The sequence below is a fragment of the Pleuronectes platessa genome, chromosome 15 (assembly GCF_947347685.1).
Source record: "Pleuronectes platessa chromosome 15, fPlePla1.1, whole genome shotgun sequence".
In the NCBI taxonomy this organism is placed as follows: Eukaryota; Metazoa; Chordata; class Actinopteri; order Pleuronectiformes; family Pleuronectidae; genus Pleuronectes; species Pleuronectes platessa.
The window spans coordinates 4,566,072-4,583,646 of NC_070640.1; the positions used below are offsets into that span (position 1 = coordinate 4,566,072).

General features: G+C 45.0%; 1 protein-coding gene across 1 annotated transcript in view; it reads right to left on the reverse strand.

Annotated features, from left to right (window-relative positions):
• Positions 1 to 415: 415 nt before the first annotated feature.
• The window catches only part of LOC128457020 (protocadherin Fat 3), a 67,185-nt gene continuing 50,025 nt past the window's right edge, over positions 416 to 17,575 (reverse strand). Inside the window, exons 45-51 of the mRNA XM_053441502.1 lie at positions 16,242 to 16,392; positions 14,847 to 15,257; positions 13,388 to 13,643; positions 7,852 to 7,950; positions 6,722 to 6,781; positions 6,371 to 6,409; positions 416 to 1,158 (exon numbers count right to left, since the gene is read on the reverse strand). Of these exons, the coding sequence (XP_053297477.1) occupies positions 416 to 1,158; positions 6,371 to 6,409; positions 6,722 to 6,781; positions 7,852 to 7,950; positions 13,388 to 13,643; positions 14,847 to 15,257; positions 16,242 to 16,392 (1,759 nt within the window). The remainder of the gene's footprint in view (positions 1,159 to 6,370; positions 6,410 to 6,721; positions 6,782 to 7,851; positions 7,951 to 13,387; positions 13,644 to 14,846; positions 15,258 to 16,241; positions 16,393 to 17,575) is intronic.

A 17,575-nucleotide genomic window follows, 5' to 3' on the forward strand; every position in this document is an offset into this window, starting at 1 on the left:
ACTGTTTTCATCTACAACACAGACTCCTTTCATATTTCACTGTTAATAAATGCCAAGCACCAGTGGTTCCATAAATAATAAATGTAATAGCATTGATTCTCAGCCAATTTCTACTTCATACTTCACAGGTGGAGGTGTTCTGAGAACGCACATAACCCCCCCCCTCCCCCCCTTTCCTCCAGCTTAGAACAGAGCCGGGGGGGATTGGTGGTGGATTAGCGTTTGCTTACAGCAGGATAATAATGTGGGATAATAAAAGTACATATGGTAATATTCTCTTTTAATTATTTCTAGGTGGCAGATCAATGGTGCAGTCTTATAAATGTCAGCTTTAATCAGAGCTGGGGGTTGATGCCACTGGAATATATAAAGGAATATTAAATCTTTTTGTTTGTTTTTAACAGTCCTGGTGTGCTCATTTGAATCCATCCCAGTTTGCTGTGGGTTCAGATCCGGTGGACGCTCTGTTTGTTCTCGTGGCTCTCCTGGCCCGGAGCGACACCAGGTTCAGAAGTCTCTCCAGCTCGTCCCCGGAACCGGCCAGACCGCCGGAGTCCAGCCCGGCACGATTCTCCTCCTGAGAGTCGCTCAACTCCCCTGTCTGTAAATCCCACGCCCTCAGGGGGGGCAGAAGTTGAGCCGGGTGCAGGTTGAGGCCCGCGGGGCTCGATGGGTATCCTTCGTAGGCCCGCCTGGTCGGGGGTAGAGTGTCATACAGGCTCTCTGAGTCCTCCCGCTGCTCTGGCTCGTGGCTGCACTCTCGGTACTCCTCATAAACAGGCGAGGAGCCGCCTTCGCAGCTGTCGTCTCTGTGCTCCTGCTGCCCCCCCATGTCTCTGCTCCTGTTGCCCGTGTTCTGTCCGTCCCCGTCCTGCCTCCTCTTCTCATCTCTGTCCAGGATGCGTTTCCTCTCCCACTCACCGGTCTGATTCCTCTCCCACTGGAAGGCCCTCCTCCCGCTCTCCTCTCCCTGCTCTCGGCCCGTGTCCTCGCTGAAGCCCACCACTCTGGAGTCCAGCTGGAGGGAGCGTGTGCTGCCCCCCCGTCTGACGTTCTGCTGGGTATCACTGAGGTCGTAGATGGATCCCACCTCTGGTGGACGCAGACGTGATGGCGACAGCCAGCTGGATTGCTGGCTGGAGGACTCCCAGAGATACGCTGAAAGAGAAAATAAAGCCGGTTACAGAGGATAAATCATTTTAGCCAGCTTGAAGTAGTTTCAGTGACAAATAGTGTGTTTTTAATGGAAAAGTAAGAGAGGAATCTGAGTTAACATCTGGTGTAAGGAGCCCGAGGCTTTATTCCCTGGACAAATGAGAGCTGCCAAATCCGTGGATGTGTGTACAGTAGAGCTCGCTGGAACGTGGTAGTTATGTTACAGCCTCTCTGGACAGCACAGTGTGTGTGACAATGAGATTATCTACCTAATAGGATCAGCTGGCAAAAGGTGCCACATCGATAAATCACCTCCCTCCTGAGACAAGAGTATCATCGGCATCTTGGCAGCAGCAGGGGAGCGAGGTGACACCGGTGAATATGCATCAGTTACAGGAGGGACTGATGTGAAGATCTTCACGACTGCTCACATCACTCAACGTTCAAGCTCCCTGCTCAAGCAACAACACCTGACACTATGAAGGTGTAAACTACACACATGAGGTGCCACCTAATAAACAAGCTTTATAGTTGGTTGGCTTTCTAAGGCTGCATCCATTCTTCTGGTTATTGTTGGAAAACAGTGTTTTGAACTAAACCGTTTGTCAACACTCGAGTGTTGTCTCTGCATCAGTTCTAATCCCCATCTATAACAACAAGCCTGAGCTCTGGCCATTCAGAACTCTACTTTACAGCAGCTGTTACCGAAAAGCTTGTAATTGATTATCCATATTTTGTGTTTTTTTTACACTTGAAGCGAGGCTGATGTTGGATGTTGTTACACGGGAGAGGTCACGTGATTGAGCCTTGACGAATCAGCAAAGGCTAAGTCGTGACTGAAAAGACTGAAAAGCCTGCAAGCAGTTGTGATCATCATTTCCAAATATCTCAATGCAAAAACAATGCTCCGGAAAATAAAAGGAAAGCAGGATTTCCAAACTTCTCTGTTTTAGCTGCTCTAGATCTCCTGAGTAGTGTGGACACCGGGGGGGGGGGGGGGGGGGGGGGGGGGGGTCTGTATGTCTGTATGTAGCAGGTTTGACTCTTATCGGGGTAACGTCTGGGTTTAGTTCAGGGTTTCTGGCCCTAGGAAGCTTGCTCACTAGCTAAGATGCTCCGGAGCAGGTTGAGCTGGAGGCAAGAGATCGACCCGTATAAAAGCTCCGCCCACTGACCAATCAATTCCTTTGAAACATGCCTTCACCGCTCTTCCAGGATCCCGTGGAGCTGGTGTGGATTGTTCGAGTCTCTGAGGAGGACACGGTTTTCTTCAGAGACCCACACAATCCTTTCACCTGCTTCAATAAGTCTCTTGATGAAAGATTTAAATCCCCATCAGAGGGAATGATAAACCTTTGTCAGCTGCTGGAGCCGAACACAACCAACCTGACACGTAGGAGAAAAGTTCTCACAGTAACATGACTGTCTGCATCACACTACGTTCCTTCACTCCTGGGACTTACTGGATGTTAGCAGCGGGATAACCAGACATAGTTTCATACTCTTATCCTTCTCTTTAAGTTGGTTTATCTCATGAAAGTAAATATTTATTTGGAATCGAGAGAGTTGACAGATTTACCTTGTGACAGCCTCCTTCCCTCCCTCCCCTCTCTCTCTCGGAGACTGCCGTCTGCACTTTCCTTAAAGGGAAGGATAAGGGAAGTTTAAAACAACGTCTGGTTGGTTAAGTCGATCCCCGCCGCCAACACTCCCAGTACATCTCAATCTCTCCCTTTTTTTACCCCCCCGAAAATATGTCCATATGTGTTTAATGACTAGTAATGTCAAACGTTTCCACCACTATGTGTCCTCAGAGCCGGTGCAGATGGAGTGTGTCCAACTAAAGCTCATTATAGAGGCTTCATCATGTGATCAAGTGAAACGTTTCATCTCTCATCCAAGAGGCTTCTTCAGTTCAGTTCCACAGGCCTTTGGGAGGAAAGAACAGATTCTCATCCTGTGGCCCCGAGTTATTTATCTCAATCCCACACGGTATTATGTCGTGGCCACGTCATACATCTTTTTTTCCAGAGAAGATTTACCAGTTGTTCTACCAGCATTTTGCAGCTGTTACTGTGTTTCCTTTAGTTTGGATAAAGGGTTTGTTCTCCTGCTAATTTTCTATATAATAATTTTATCTTTTTCATGCGTCTCTGCTGCAGGTTCACTTGTCCATGTCGGTGATTGGTCATTCGCAGTAAACACAAACACTTTACATTGTTAGGTTTAGTGCACCCGGATATGGGAAAGATATCCTGGGCATGTTGAACTAGCTTTGTTGTGCAGGCCCCAGGTGTTTCTGTAGATGAGTTATTGTGGACATAGCCTTACTGTTACTATGGGTCCCCCCCCCCTGCCCACCCCTGAACTAATCCACTACTTCCTATATAGTACAGCACGCCACTTGCATAATTCATGGTCGGGATAAGGAGCCGCGTGAATATATATATCATATTGATGAAGGGAGAGGAGCCAGAGGGGTCACCTTCTGTGTGGGATGGAGAGCACCCTTCATTAGCAGCGCTCCCTCCGGGTGTATAATGCATGACACGTGAGTTGACAGGGGTATCTAATAGACTGGCAGCAGACCACTCAACATGTGGGAGTTCTCCGTGCTTTGCCAGGCTGCTGCTGAAATCCACATCCACATTCCCGGTTGTAATATTTTTCAAATGAATGGTTGAGGCTGGAATGGAGCTGGAGTATATTTATTTTCTTGCACTCCAAAGCGTATTATTTGATGAACTCTACACCAATCTCATCTTGGCTCTGCAGGTGGCCACTCGCTGTCAGTGAAGTGGAAAAACATAACAAATCTCTGGTGGGACAGGAACCCTTTGATGATGAAACGCTCTCCTGGTGGAAACAAGTGAATGTAGAGGAGCCGCGGTGAATCAGGACACGCAAGAGAACACACTCGATGATACGTTTGGGTGGGGGGATTTGGGGGGAATGGGGGGGAGCCATTTGGCAGAGTGGCCGCTACATGTAAACGGACAGATGCACACAAGCAGAACTCGATGCACGGCACGTACGCATGCACACAAGCGCATAATGTGATCGCATGCAAGCAGCAATAATGACACCTGAATATGATTAACCTTATGAATTGATATATTTTGTGTTTCTCTCCGCTCGTGTATCTGTAGTAGTGCTCTTGGTTTCTACGTCCGCTCTCATTGTCCTGATACATAATGTTTGTTCATGTGCTACGCAAACAAAAACACTCCAATTGGTTATTTGAAACCCAACCACCGAATGAAAATTCCATTCATCATTTATTTCTCCCCCCCCGTCTGAGACACGGCTCCTCGTGCTCCAGTGGGCTGTCAGTGACACGGGCACAGACACAGCGCTGCTCTGAGTCAGTAATGAGAAGCTCGGTAGACCTAGTAAATCACACTGCAGCTGACAACAAACAGACTGGGTAACTATGAGCCAATTAACATGGGCTTTTAGGACCGTGGCGCAAACTGACACCATAAAGACACAGGGTTGGATTTTTTGCTGGGGTAGAATTAGATGGTGAATTTGTTTAAGCAGGAGCCCGGTGCGCTGGTTAAGCCTGTAAACGATGACCCACTTACTGGGAGAAAGGAAGCGAGCGTTTGAAGCTGCCGTCTCTCATGCTATTCTGTGCGGATGTCAGGCCCGGTTCAAAGTGGCCCTGAAATCCACCGAGACCCTCTGAAAGGCCGGGCTGAGAGCTTTTGCAGGAGCTTGAAGTGAGGACCACTACACCAAAGCCGGCCGAGCTATTAGAGTGTCAGCGTTATTCAAATGAGCCTCGTTAACGACTCATCTGCGGTAGTTGTGTTGCTCGAGTTGCATTCCTACCTGCGGTGAGAGAATCGCTTTCATACATTTAAAGAAAAATTACTTCACCTAATGTTTCTATTGGATTATAAAGCAGTGTTTCATTTCGTTCAGCTTTCATTATTTGTGAATAATTAAACACAGGAAGTGATTGAAAAATATTCAAATGAGATCTTTATCAGCTTTATTGTCTGAAGAAGCAGAGGGAGTTTTGAATGAAGGCCTAATTCTTAATTAACAGTTTTAATAATTAAACACGAGATGAGTGGCACAGGATGAAGTGTTGACTTTAAATCAGACAAACTGATTGTTTAGAAAATGAAGTTAAACATCTGGATGGCTCTCTGGCTGCTGGCAGCAGGATAGGTACTCAACCCCACCTCCTCCTCCATGTTAGCAGATGGGACAGAGACCAAACCAACAGCTGCAGTGTAGCCGAGTCATTAACTAAACATCTCCGCATATATTTAAGTAGGTAAGTTAGATTCAAATTCGTTATTTGATGCAATATAAACAAGGTGAACACTTGTGAGTGTAGCTGATTTACTTTTGTTCAAAAGATTCTCAAGCTACTGGCTCCAAAAGCTGAAGAAATATATTAATAATATTGATTTAATATATTTATGAACACTACATGAGAGATTCTGAGTATTAACACTGACTCTTTCAAGAGTTGTACATGTACAGAGACGATTGGACTTGTGTTTCTTGAAGTCCAGTTGCTTATGTACATGTAAATCCTGAAACTACCATGAGCTGGATGACAGAGACTCTTCACAGATAAAGATGTCACAGTCTTTAAAACTACACAAACCCACGGACCACTCAGGACAATAGAGAGGTGTTTTATAAGAAAGCAGAAAACAGACATATACTCATGGAGAAAAACATTAACCAGACAATCTGTCTCATTGTGGCCTTTGATTACATTTCATTAAAACACAGAGGAGCCTGACTGATATCGGTTCTTTTTAAATCAGTGCTGATATTGGTATTTCACATCTGCCTAATTGTATTGTGCAGCCAACAGACTCTCTGGATACGGATCTAATGATATTTGGTTATTGTTGAGTTGTTGCCAGGACTTTGCACAAATGCTCTGGAATTAATGTTACTCAGCCACAGCTCATACATTCAATTATTTTCACTGATGAAAGGTGAGAAACCCGCCTGAACTGGAAGTCAGGAAATATGACGAGAGAACGAGGCTACATTTCCATTCAAGGTAAGAAAAAACTGCAATTGTAATCTGTGCTGTATGGGGAAAGATAAAAGTATTCGGAGGAAATAATGTAAAGAACACAAAAGGTTGGGTTTTTGGAGATTCGCAGCTTGAGATCTACGCCAAAGGGATGGCAAGTTAATAAGATGTTTTCCAGTTGCTTTGCATCTCACTCACCAGGGCTGTTCCGCTGCTGTTCTTTGTCCATGTTTGACACTACAAAGGGAGAGAGAGAGAGAGTGAAAGTCAGAGAGAGACTGAGACAAACAACACAGAAACCAAAGGGGTAAAAAAATGAAACACAGAGAGATCCAGTGTCAGAAGCTGACAAAGAGAAATATCGGGAATCTAAGCAGGATGTTTTATTCTAAGTAAGAAAAGAGACTGAATGGTACACGCTCGGCTGGATGCTGTACATTATGTGTTAGTGCTACACCCTGGAGGCAAACAATGTGGCTCCAGCAGTCACCTACACACACACACACACACACACACACAGAGGAGATAACAGAAGATATTCTTTCATACCTTCACTTTCAATATCGTCCACGGCATCATTGACAAGACGTATCACTGTCACTATGGAGGCTGGGCAGACACAGGAGAGAAAAGAGGAGAAACTGAGTCAGAGCATTTATGAATTGGGTGAGGTTTCATGTGCATGTGTGTAGCTGAGGGGAGAACATGTGGGTGAACATGTGTGTGTTAGCGGAGTTGCCAACACGTTTGTTTGCATGTGTTTGTGTGTGTGTGTGTGTGTGTGTGCGTGTCCCATAAGGGTTAGGGAGAGGAAAGAGAGCACTCTTCTCTTTGCAGTTGCACTAATTAGACAGGAAACAAAGAGTCTACACGTGTTCCCCTTGTCTCACACTCACCCACACATGCACACAAACACATGATCATTAGGGAAAGATCAATGGTATCGAGTGATCTGGGAAAAAAGATGCCCTGATAGATTCCAGGAAAAGACTTGAGTGAGAAAGTGAGTTGTTCTTCCTCTGAGCGTCTTGGGATTAACCTCTAATGGGTGAGACGCATGAAAGTCCACCATTCACACATTAGGGAACTTTAACTATATCTGTGGTTCCCGGAGCTGTTTGCTCGTGATCCCTAAATACACAGAAATGTGTTAAAGTTAATTGTATTCATAGCATTAAATCGTTAATTAAAATCTGTGTGGAAACATGTTTTTATGTGTAGGCTGTCCCATCTGATAACTTGGAGGAGGCGGGGCTTATGACCCATACTAAAGCCCACCACCAGGGGCCGTCACTTTGGGGACGCATTCATGTCGTCCATCTTAATAGATGTAGTCTGTATCTATGTGTAAAATCTATTCAGAGCATTTATATTCACCCGCCCAGGAGAGATCATTTGCACCTAAACTGGAAATGTGGAGATATTTGTATCCCCTGAAAACCTCAATAAATAAAACTGTGCAAAAAAAAAGAAAAATCCATTAAAGTCTGTTTAGAATTATTCATATTTAAAAGTTTTCTGGCTGAACACGGAGGAGGACTCTAATTCTTTTTAACTGACCTGCAGTTCAGTATTACTGATTCAACTTGTGAATATTAGTCAGTCCCACACTTCTCACCGGAGACTGTGTCCACCCACCGAAGTTAGAGTGGGAAGTGGGAAAGTTATCGTTGTCTTACCGTTGTCATCAAATGACTCTGAGGTGTAGGAGCTGAGTGAGTGATCATCAGAGGTGGAGTCTGAGAGACAGGCCAGGTCGTCCAGCAGCTCCGACACGTCTAACAAACACAGGTCCATATTCATATCAGCATCTCGCACTCAAATTCACAAACCATGAAGTCAAATCTTAATACAATACTCACATAAACCTTTATGTTAAAGCCATTAGTCAGTGGTGTAATCATTGCTCCTGCTCCTCCTGGCTGTGCACAGATCGTCTCCTGGCACGACTTTAAATTAATGAGGCTTCATCAGTGTGACTTTGACTAATCAAGAGAGTTTATTCTGTGGCCTTTTGATTGAAGTCGATGCTTCATTTAGATCAACTGAAGCCTTGTGTGAACTTTGAGTAGAAGACATTTTGAGTACAGGTCTTTGCTCTGAACGGCAGATTACCTGGTTTCTTACAAAATGGATCTTCTCCGAATCGGACTGGACAGGAGAAATGATTACATTGTCAGAGAAGTCTGACATTTCTTACTTTTGAACGAAACCTTACCAATCTGTAAAAGTGTCCATCAGACTTCCAGACTTTCAATCGTCCATTTATTCTCTTTCTGGCTGGCTGTGGTGGGTAATGAGACACTTTGATAAAACGGGCACCCGCATATTGCCAGGTGACACAATCTGGCACGGTGGAACAGTGGTTAGAGCAGTGATCACACAGTCCTGCTTTAAGTCCCGGCTTGACTGGGGTCTTTCTGTGTGGAGTTTACATGTGGTCCTCAGGTCTGTGTGGGTTCTCTTCACGTACACTCCATGTAAACTGTCAATCACACGTACGTCAATGCAGCGGAGGCGGACCTTTGCCTTCTGTTCACCTCCAATCTGTTCGAGCTAGGAGGCAAATGAGGACACGGCCGTGCACGAGGGGGAAGTGTGAGCTACAAGGCCAAAAAAAACTTTCTGTAACGAAGCACATCCGCAGCGTGGAGTTCAAACTTGGCGACCTGTGATATTCGCCTGCATATGCATATGTGTGTGACTTTGCCCTGAGCCTGAAACAATGTTTGTCTCTATATGTTGGCCCGGTGATATGCTGGCGACCTGTTCAATGTCAGATGGATGGGCTCCAGCTCCCCCTGCTACCCTCCAGAGGACGAGCAGTATGGGTAATGAATGGATGTGATCCGGTCGGTGGTGCAGTGTGTGCCTCACAATAACAAAGGTTCTGGAGTTTGCATGTTCTTGTGCGTGAGTGGATTCTCCCCCATCGGTGTGAATGTGAGCTGATTGATCTCAGCCCTGATGTCAGCTGGGATCGACTCCAGGCCTCACCTCGACCCTTAAAGGATAAATGGTAAAGCTAAGGGATGGATGGACACGCACACACACAACCCTCCACACCTAGGGGCCACTTAGGTTGCAGAACACTGCAGTATCTCCCACAATGAAATTCAGCCTTTTCCCTCAGAGGCTTGCCTAACTGCTTTAGAGAACAGCCTTTTTTTCAAACGAATCCCAGAGCGGCCGCTGCAGCTGCTGGTCTGCTCATTCCAAACCAGCCGCGGCAGCTGGAGGAGTCGAGGAGGGCGAGGATCGGATGGAGCTCAATGCAGCAGATGAGAAACACAACAGACAGAAGTAGAGCCGGTCACGTAACAGATCTTTAAAAGTTGCTCTGCTCTGGTCGGCCTGCTGACACTGCAGCAATCAAAGCTTGTTTTTTTTTACTCTCTCCAGTTACAACTTGACATTTTCTCTGCAAAAACAAGATTACATTTCATTTGGAGGAAAGCCTTCCAGCCTCGGGGCCTCCAGTTAACCTTAACCTGCGCATCTTAAGAGCCAAACATTCCAAATAGATGGATGCTTAACGAGTCGCTGTGATCCCTGACACTATTCTTCTTTTGTCCTGCTGCTGTTTCAAGGTTTGTATTCTTTCAGATTACTCAAGACTTGCCTCTGAGTGATTGTTTGTCAAGCAGGTGCCAGAGGGGCCGAGCGGCTGCTCTTGAATCCAGAGCAGCATTTTGCCATGAAGACAGGCGAGGAGACAGTTTGTTAACGGGAGAGACAGGAGCGCCGCTCGGCCCGGGGCTTTAATCTAGCAGCAATAAAATGCCCGGTTTCATATTATTGCTCAAATTGGTGAAGTGACACTCAGGTATGGGCTCAATAAACACTTTTACAAGGAATATAAAACTGCTTGTATATAACAACTGGCAGCTTTGCTGATGTGATTAAAAGGAGCTGTGGGCAAAACTTATTTTGCGGGTGGAACAAATACGAAAGGAGCAGAGAGAGAAAAGCAGTTTGCAGTTCACTGCCCCGTCAGATGAAACTCAATAAACTTTAAGTAACGACCTAAATGTGTAAAACTGACTGATTACTGATGTTGGCATTAAATGCTTTGGATTCTGAGTCTTCATCAGATATTTACACTTATTTCAATCCAAACTTTGCTTAGAGAATGTTCATTATTAGTCATTTTGGTTTCAGTCACAAAATAAATACAGTGAATAACTCCTCCAAGTCCCAAATCGGTCATGTTCATGTGTACATAGTTCTAAAACTATATAAACTTTTGATTTCCAGCTAACTCCATATTATCTTAGCTACACATTTGTGTTGGATAAAGGTTTCGAACTCAATTTGTAACCATACAGCAGGTGACCCCCCCCCCCCCCGACGCCACGTTGGAAGCCGCTAGATCTGGATTTTGAATTGGATCTTCAACAAATCGCACACACTCACACATACCGTAAATATTGCTCCATGAAATATTTCTGTTTTCGACATATATCAAATCTGCTTGGTCAGATCTTATTGATTTTGACTAATTCGTAGTCAAAATGGAAATGAGTTTATTTCCTACATAAATTCATTTCCCTTCTCTTAAACCACTGGATAACAGGATTTATTATTATTATTATTATATATTATATGCGCATACTAAATACTATTACATTTATCTGGAAGGGCTCATCAGACAAACATCACATACAGACTAAAATGAAAGTAGAATCTCGATCAAGCATCATCCACGTTTTTTCCAAATCTGCACAATCATTCAAGTTCTTTCTTAGCCCGCGTCCCAGCCTTCCACTAAGTTCGGTGGAAATCCATTCTGAAGCTGCTGAAATCAAACAAGCAAACAAACAGACAAACACAGAAGAGAAAGAATAACCTCCCTGGCAAAATAATACAATCAAAACGACACCTTTGTTTTCTGCTGCTTCCAAAAAATCCTGTGCAGCTTGATCTTGAGCTGCTTTGTTTTCCGCCTCTTTCAACAGAACCTGTGTGTTTACCTCCTGTAAAAAGATTTTCTTGCTTTGCACAAACAAATCAAATAATCCATTGCCAGTGTTGCAAGGTTCGTTGCAGGATTGCATCTTTCTTCTAATAGACTCTGGCTTTCGTCAGAACTCTTTGTCTGTCACATCTTTGAACATGACGGTTTTAAAAGTGATGCTTTTTTTGTTCACTGGGCATCCAGAGCATTCAGAGAGCAGTCGGGGTTTGAAACCGTCTCTTAACCAAAACCCCAGTCTGTCCATGAGGACCACGGTGTCTGGACATCAAGCTCCAGCTCGCTCAGCCCGGGCGAGGTGGTCATGGTCTGCTGTGTGCAGAGACAAGTGAAGTGCTCCTGAGGGAATGTGAGCAGGAAGGCAGCGCCATCAATCAAACCAAAATAAGAGAAGCAGAAAAACGTCTCTTATTCCACATGCAGGCGACAAAACAGAGTTTAGAAAATGTAAAGATATTTATTTTATCTTTCCTTATTCTCTTTATATATTTCCTTTCCTCACACATTGACTTGTTATTCTGCCAGTGTCTTCCCCGCCGTGTGCCAGCGTTGGCAGCCATGCCTGAGGTGACGGACCCGACCCCGGCTCTAATCCTAACACTAACACTCTGCCAAGACATATTCTCATCCTGGCACCCAACTTTTTTAAATCCCCTACACTTCTCCTTGTGTTGTGAGAGTCATCCACAAACTCCCAACAAAGAAACACTCTCACTTCTGCTACGTTACATCAATAGAGGATATAATGAAGTAACATCTGCTTTGGCTCCTTTCACTTTCGCTCATTATTCTTCAAAATGTTTCCACTCAACACAGCTTACAACTTTTTAATTGGAGATTGATCCTATAACCCCCCCAACAGCTCCAGAGACATGGAGCTCATTGCAGATGATGCAGAGGGAGGACGTGACATGTAACACATCAAGCCAAGTTGACATCATCTTCTGCGTCTTCTGGAGACATCGTTAAAACGCCCACTCACTCCACATGTTCTGAAAGCAGCTTATGTCATTTAATCTTCGTCTAATACAAAGTTTCTCTGCAAACCATCTTGAAGATCGATACACTCCTTTGATGACTTAGTATTTATGAGAGCACCAGCGCCACAATCTCACAGACCTGATTTGTTTATGAAGTATTTAATTATTCACAACTCTTTCTTTATTTATGATGCAGCAGGTAGCGACAGAGATATGTCCCCTTGTTTGTTAGTGGCTCACATTTTGACTCGTGCCCATCCATTGCAATTTGAATTATTAATCTTGTTGTCGGCTGCTCGGTGGTGCACATAAACAACTTAACTGTTTCCAATTGAATAATCAAACCGGCGGTTAACACTGTAATCATGCATTAACATAATAAACAGGACATTAGCTTAATGTCGTGATAATTAATGGATTGAAATGTAACCGTAAACCTGAGGGGTGCCCACACTCAGCAGGAGAGCAACAATCCTATTTCCCATTCCCACAGGAGGGAATCAATAATTAACTGGGAGGAAGTTCCCACCACAGGCAGATTTCTTCAAACAACAAGTCGGACAGAGAATCGAAAACATGTGACGTGGACCTCGGCACTGAGATGTGGTTATTCCAGAGCAACCTGTGAACTGTGCTGCTGTGGCGGCAGGAGAACATCCAGACTGACGCTGAGTTATCAGCCACTCGCTCCACTGCCCCTCTGGTTTAATATCCTCTCATTTGTCTGAAGCTGCACGCGACGCAAACAGACTCTGTTTGAGCGGGAGTCGTTTTCATGGAACCTTTATATTGTCTTTGAACAGAAACGCAGGATGAGAACAAAGGACCTGACTTCTGGCTGATTACCCTGAGCATTCACACAGAAGTGCACCAGGCATGTGAGAGAGCTGAGGGGGGGGCAGGCGATGAGGACGTCATCCACAGTGTTCAGCGGTGGTACAGAAAAACCTGGTTATATTATAATGTATTTCCTCCCAGGAAGTAAATAGTCAAATGAAATGATAGCAAAATAAAAAATACGACTTCCTAAGCACTCTTGCTTACTCTGGGCCATGTCCTTTGATGTGCGTGATCAAAAGGCAGAGATCAGTGTGAAATAAGCTCTCCTCGTCGAGATGATGGTTTGGAGTGGAACACAATGAGTTCACGGCCTGTGTAATCTGTGTCTGTTTGATCAGAGGTTAGAAACTGTGTGCGTGCCTGTGTGTTTGTGTGTGTGTGTGTGTGTGTGTGTGTGTGTGTGTACGGCTGCAGTCTTACCCTGTGGACTGTTATCTCTCTGTGTTCTCTCCAACTGAAAAGCCCTCTGCCCCCATTCCTCCTCTCGCTCGTCTCTCCCCCTCTCCGGCCCCTCGCCCCTCGTGTCCTCGCCCTCCCAGGACACCTTGTGGGCGGGGCTGAGCTCGGAGTGGCACGCCGATGCCAGCGGGAGATTGGGCGCCACGCTGCACACGGCGATGCCCCTCCTGGTGGCCACGCCTCGGATGCTGGACATGTCGGAGAGGAAGCTGCTCAGCTGCAGGGATGGAGCAGAACAGGCAAAATAGTGTCAGCAAATTCAGTGAGAAGAGCAACAAGTCAGCTACTGATGGATCGATTCCCCTCTGTGCCATAGTTTCCTAAAAACAATTAAAAACATCAATGAGCAGAAGCGTTTTCCCTGGGTCAGAGGTTTGCTATAGAGATCACTGTCCTGGAGTCTGTTCTGCTCCCATTCATTCGATCTGATGCAGCAAACCTTCGGCTGTGACCCAAAATAAAACGGTCATTAAAAATTCACGATTCAGCTTTGTTTGCATAAAACCACAGAGCTCAGCTTTTTCAGAATGAATGTTTATATTTGTGACCAATTTTTTTTAAAGATTTTCTGTCGTGAACGAGAGAGATTCATAAAAAATTATAGAAAATGTTTTTTTCCAGAGAAGCCACGATGTGTGAGGTTTTGATCGTGTCTCAACATCTTAATATACAATCTATGTTTTCACCCCCCCTTATGGTATTCATGACCTTTGACGGGTTTGCCAACATTTTCTGAATAATGTATTCATCCGCTGATGAGTTAATATATTGTAATTTAAGTCTCTTCTTGTCTTTTCCCCTCTGTCATTATTCCGTTGTGACCTGTGTCACGTCAGCCGCCTGCCGGCTTCTGTGCCGACAGTCACGTTATAATTAGTGTCTTTGTTGCCTGAACACAACGCACACAAAAGTTCAGGAGTTCCATTTGTGAAGGCAGCTTTGGATTGTGTGTTTCTCAGCCTGTAACTTGGATCGTTATGGGGTCTACTCTATTTATTTGTGGACACGACAAATGCGGAAGTTTTCAAATTTGACAAATTGTGGCTTTAAATGATGAAATGATGTGATTTTGAAGTCAAACTGAAAAGTAAAACCGTTGCTGTTTGTATGAACAGGGCTGAACTAGAGAAATGCATCATCATCAAATCAAGGAGCTGGAAGATATGCTGACAAAACATTAATATCGATATCATATAAAATGGAACTTTTATTACTGTAGCATCGCAAATGAAACTTAAATGTTGCCCTGATCTGCAGCACAATTCAATTATACACTACACACACGTCTGCTTGTTTCTGTCAGAGCTCGTGAGACAACGTGACATAATATTAGATTTTTAATAACACTCGACTCAATCAGGTTATTTTACAATCAGAGCTGGAGCCGCCTCGGACAGGAAAATAAAGTCCATGTACAAACCTGACTGCCCTCACTGGTCCTGTCCCCGTCTCCGCCCCTCATGCTCTGGCTGCTGAGCCCCCCCGGCAGTGGAGAGTGGGCGGTGGGACGCACCAGGACCTGAGGAGGGCCTCCAGAGCCGCCGCCCACCTCCCCGTAGGTGCTCGTGGTCCCCGGTGACCCCGACAAGCGCACGGCTTTGAATTCGATCCCTTCGGCCCCCATGCCGGTCTTGTGCAGCATGTAGCTGGTTTCTGTGGAGATGGCTGAGACGCCCATCACAGCTTGAGTCGCCGGGTCCACGTCTGAGTCTTTACGGAATTTGATTTTTTTCCTGAAAGCGATGAACAGCACGAGGAGGAGGATGATGACGAAGGCTAAGACCCCGATGCCGATTATCTCTCCTGGTCCGACGTAAGACAGCGGCTCCGCCTGGACGACGGGAGGAGAAACACAGGACGGCATTTTCATGTTAAAGATCCACTTTCACTCAGAATATAAACAACACCATCTTTCCAATTTAGTGAAACTGTGAAATATTGAACTTCAACCTCCAAAACTTTACGAGTCCAACTGAACTCATCAGACTGGAAGACATTCCCTCAAGGTGTTCCGAAAAGTTTTCTCACAAACAAAAACTGTGAGGTCACAGCGAACTTGACCTTTGACCTAAGAAATCCCCTCAAGGCGTTCTGGAGATATCGAGTTCGCAAGAGTGATGCATGGAAAACCAAAAAAACATTTGAGCTGCTGAAGTATCTATTTGTCATGGAAGCGTTAGAAAGACGAGTGAAGGATCGTTTACAGCAAAGCAGACAAACCATCCGTCATCACAGCAGCAGGTCTACAGCTCCACTTCTCCTCCACCTACGATTCTATCTGTTCATCACCTCCCAGTGGCCCCACAGATGTTACACAGGGTCTCTCCACCAGGGCCACCGAACCGAAGAGGCCTCTTGGATGAGAGGGGGAAAAACCCACGCCCGAAATTCAACTTTCCATAGAAAACCGCGACCCGAGCAACTGTGAATCTCCACAGAGACGTCTAACAATGTGCAGCCTTAATTGAGCTTGCAGTCTCAGTACAAGGTGAGTAGCACTCTCCCAAAAAGTCTGGAGCATGACAACTTCAAATGGAAACCATGATTTACCCATTACCACACTTTCATTCATGCACGGCGGAGACGGAGATACCAGGCTGGTGAATGAACCTTCCGGGAGGCCGCTGCACACTCAACATTCTCTGCAGCTTCACTGAGCATGCCAAGTCTAATTAGGAGCAAGCTGAAAGCACAAAAAGCAATCCAAAGAGCTGGGACTCTTCCCCCCCCCACCCCTGTATGATTGTACTGGAGTGAATTCTGTTGGAATTATTCTCACTTAAATTCATTCAGCTTGTCAGGTGTCACACTTTACCTGCGTGTCGTCCTCCTCATCATCATCGGCCGTCTGGTCGGAGCAGAGCTGCCCCTCGGAGCAGTTGCAGTAAAACGACCCGAACGTGTTGACGCACTCGCCTCCGTCACCGCACTCGTCCCGGTCGCACTCGTCAACGTCCTCGTCACATCTGCAGGGGGGGGGGGCACGGTCAGAAAAATTACTATGCATGGGAGGGTGTGTGTGTGGGGGGGGGGGGGGGGGGGGATATTATTCGTGTCCATAAGAGAGTATAAAAGATGCAAAGACACGAAGAAAGAGGATAAATACTTTGGTCTTGCTCTTTTGCTAAATGAACAGATTATCTGCACAGATGCCCTAATTTCCACTTTTATGTGGCTCTTGAGTTCAAGAGATGTGCATGAAAGCAAATACACACAACACAAGCACACACCAAACACAAGCACACACTCAGACGCTCAGATAAAGACGTCACTTTCAGACAGAACGTCACAAACGCACAGATGTGCTCGTCCCTGGCTTGACATTTCAAACATGGCGTCCTGCTGTGCGGGATCTACTTTGCATAATTTGTTCTTGATGGGGTTTTTACAACACACTTACAACAGACGCTCTGTGAGAAGAAAAATCATTTCTGATTGCACAACCTTCTGAAGTTTCGCTTTAATGAATGAAAACTGTATAACCTCAAGAACAGGCCTGGACGTGATGTTCTCTCGTTAATATTCTCAATTAAAAAACTGCTTGGATTCAAATAGTTGTGTCACATTTGAACCACGAGCCTATGATTCGGTTTTTTAAAGTGAAGGGTTCACATCTTTATTTCAGTTTGATATAATCATTTGTAAATCAGCAGGATGAACAATTTCACAGCCGGTTACGCTCAGCAGCTGTTTTCGCTTGTCGCAGACTAAGTCTACTTTAACACTTCAGTCTGTTTATCATCACCATGACGTGATAATGATCTAAACAATCTGCTGTCTGGAAAAAGTCTCATTAGTTTTATCTTCATAGTTAATCAGCTAACTTTGATTCAACTTCATTTAAAAGCATTATATTTTATTATATATATTTAAAAAGCCTGGAAGAAGTAGAAGTATTTTCTCCTTTGAGGGAAACCTGCTCTCTAGTGGCGACTCTGCTGAACTACCACGGGAGCCCAGAGTTTGTTTCAGAGGCAATTACAGAGCTGTAATTAAAACAGCAGCAAGAGAATGATTACAGGCTTTTCTATAGAAATGATACAGAATTAAATTAGAAACACTAATTCATCACACACAATAACAACTCAAAGAACTCAGTGGGGGTGCTAATGTGAGATAATGATGTGTGTGTGTGTTTCCAACGCATGT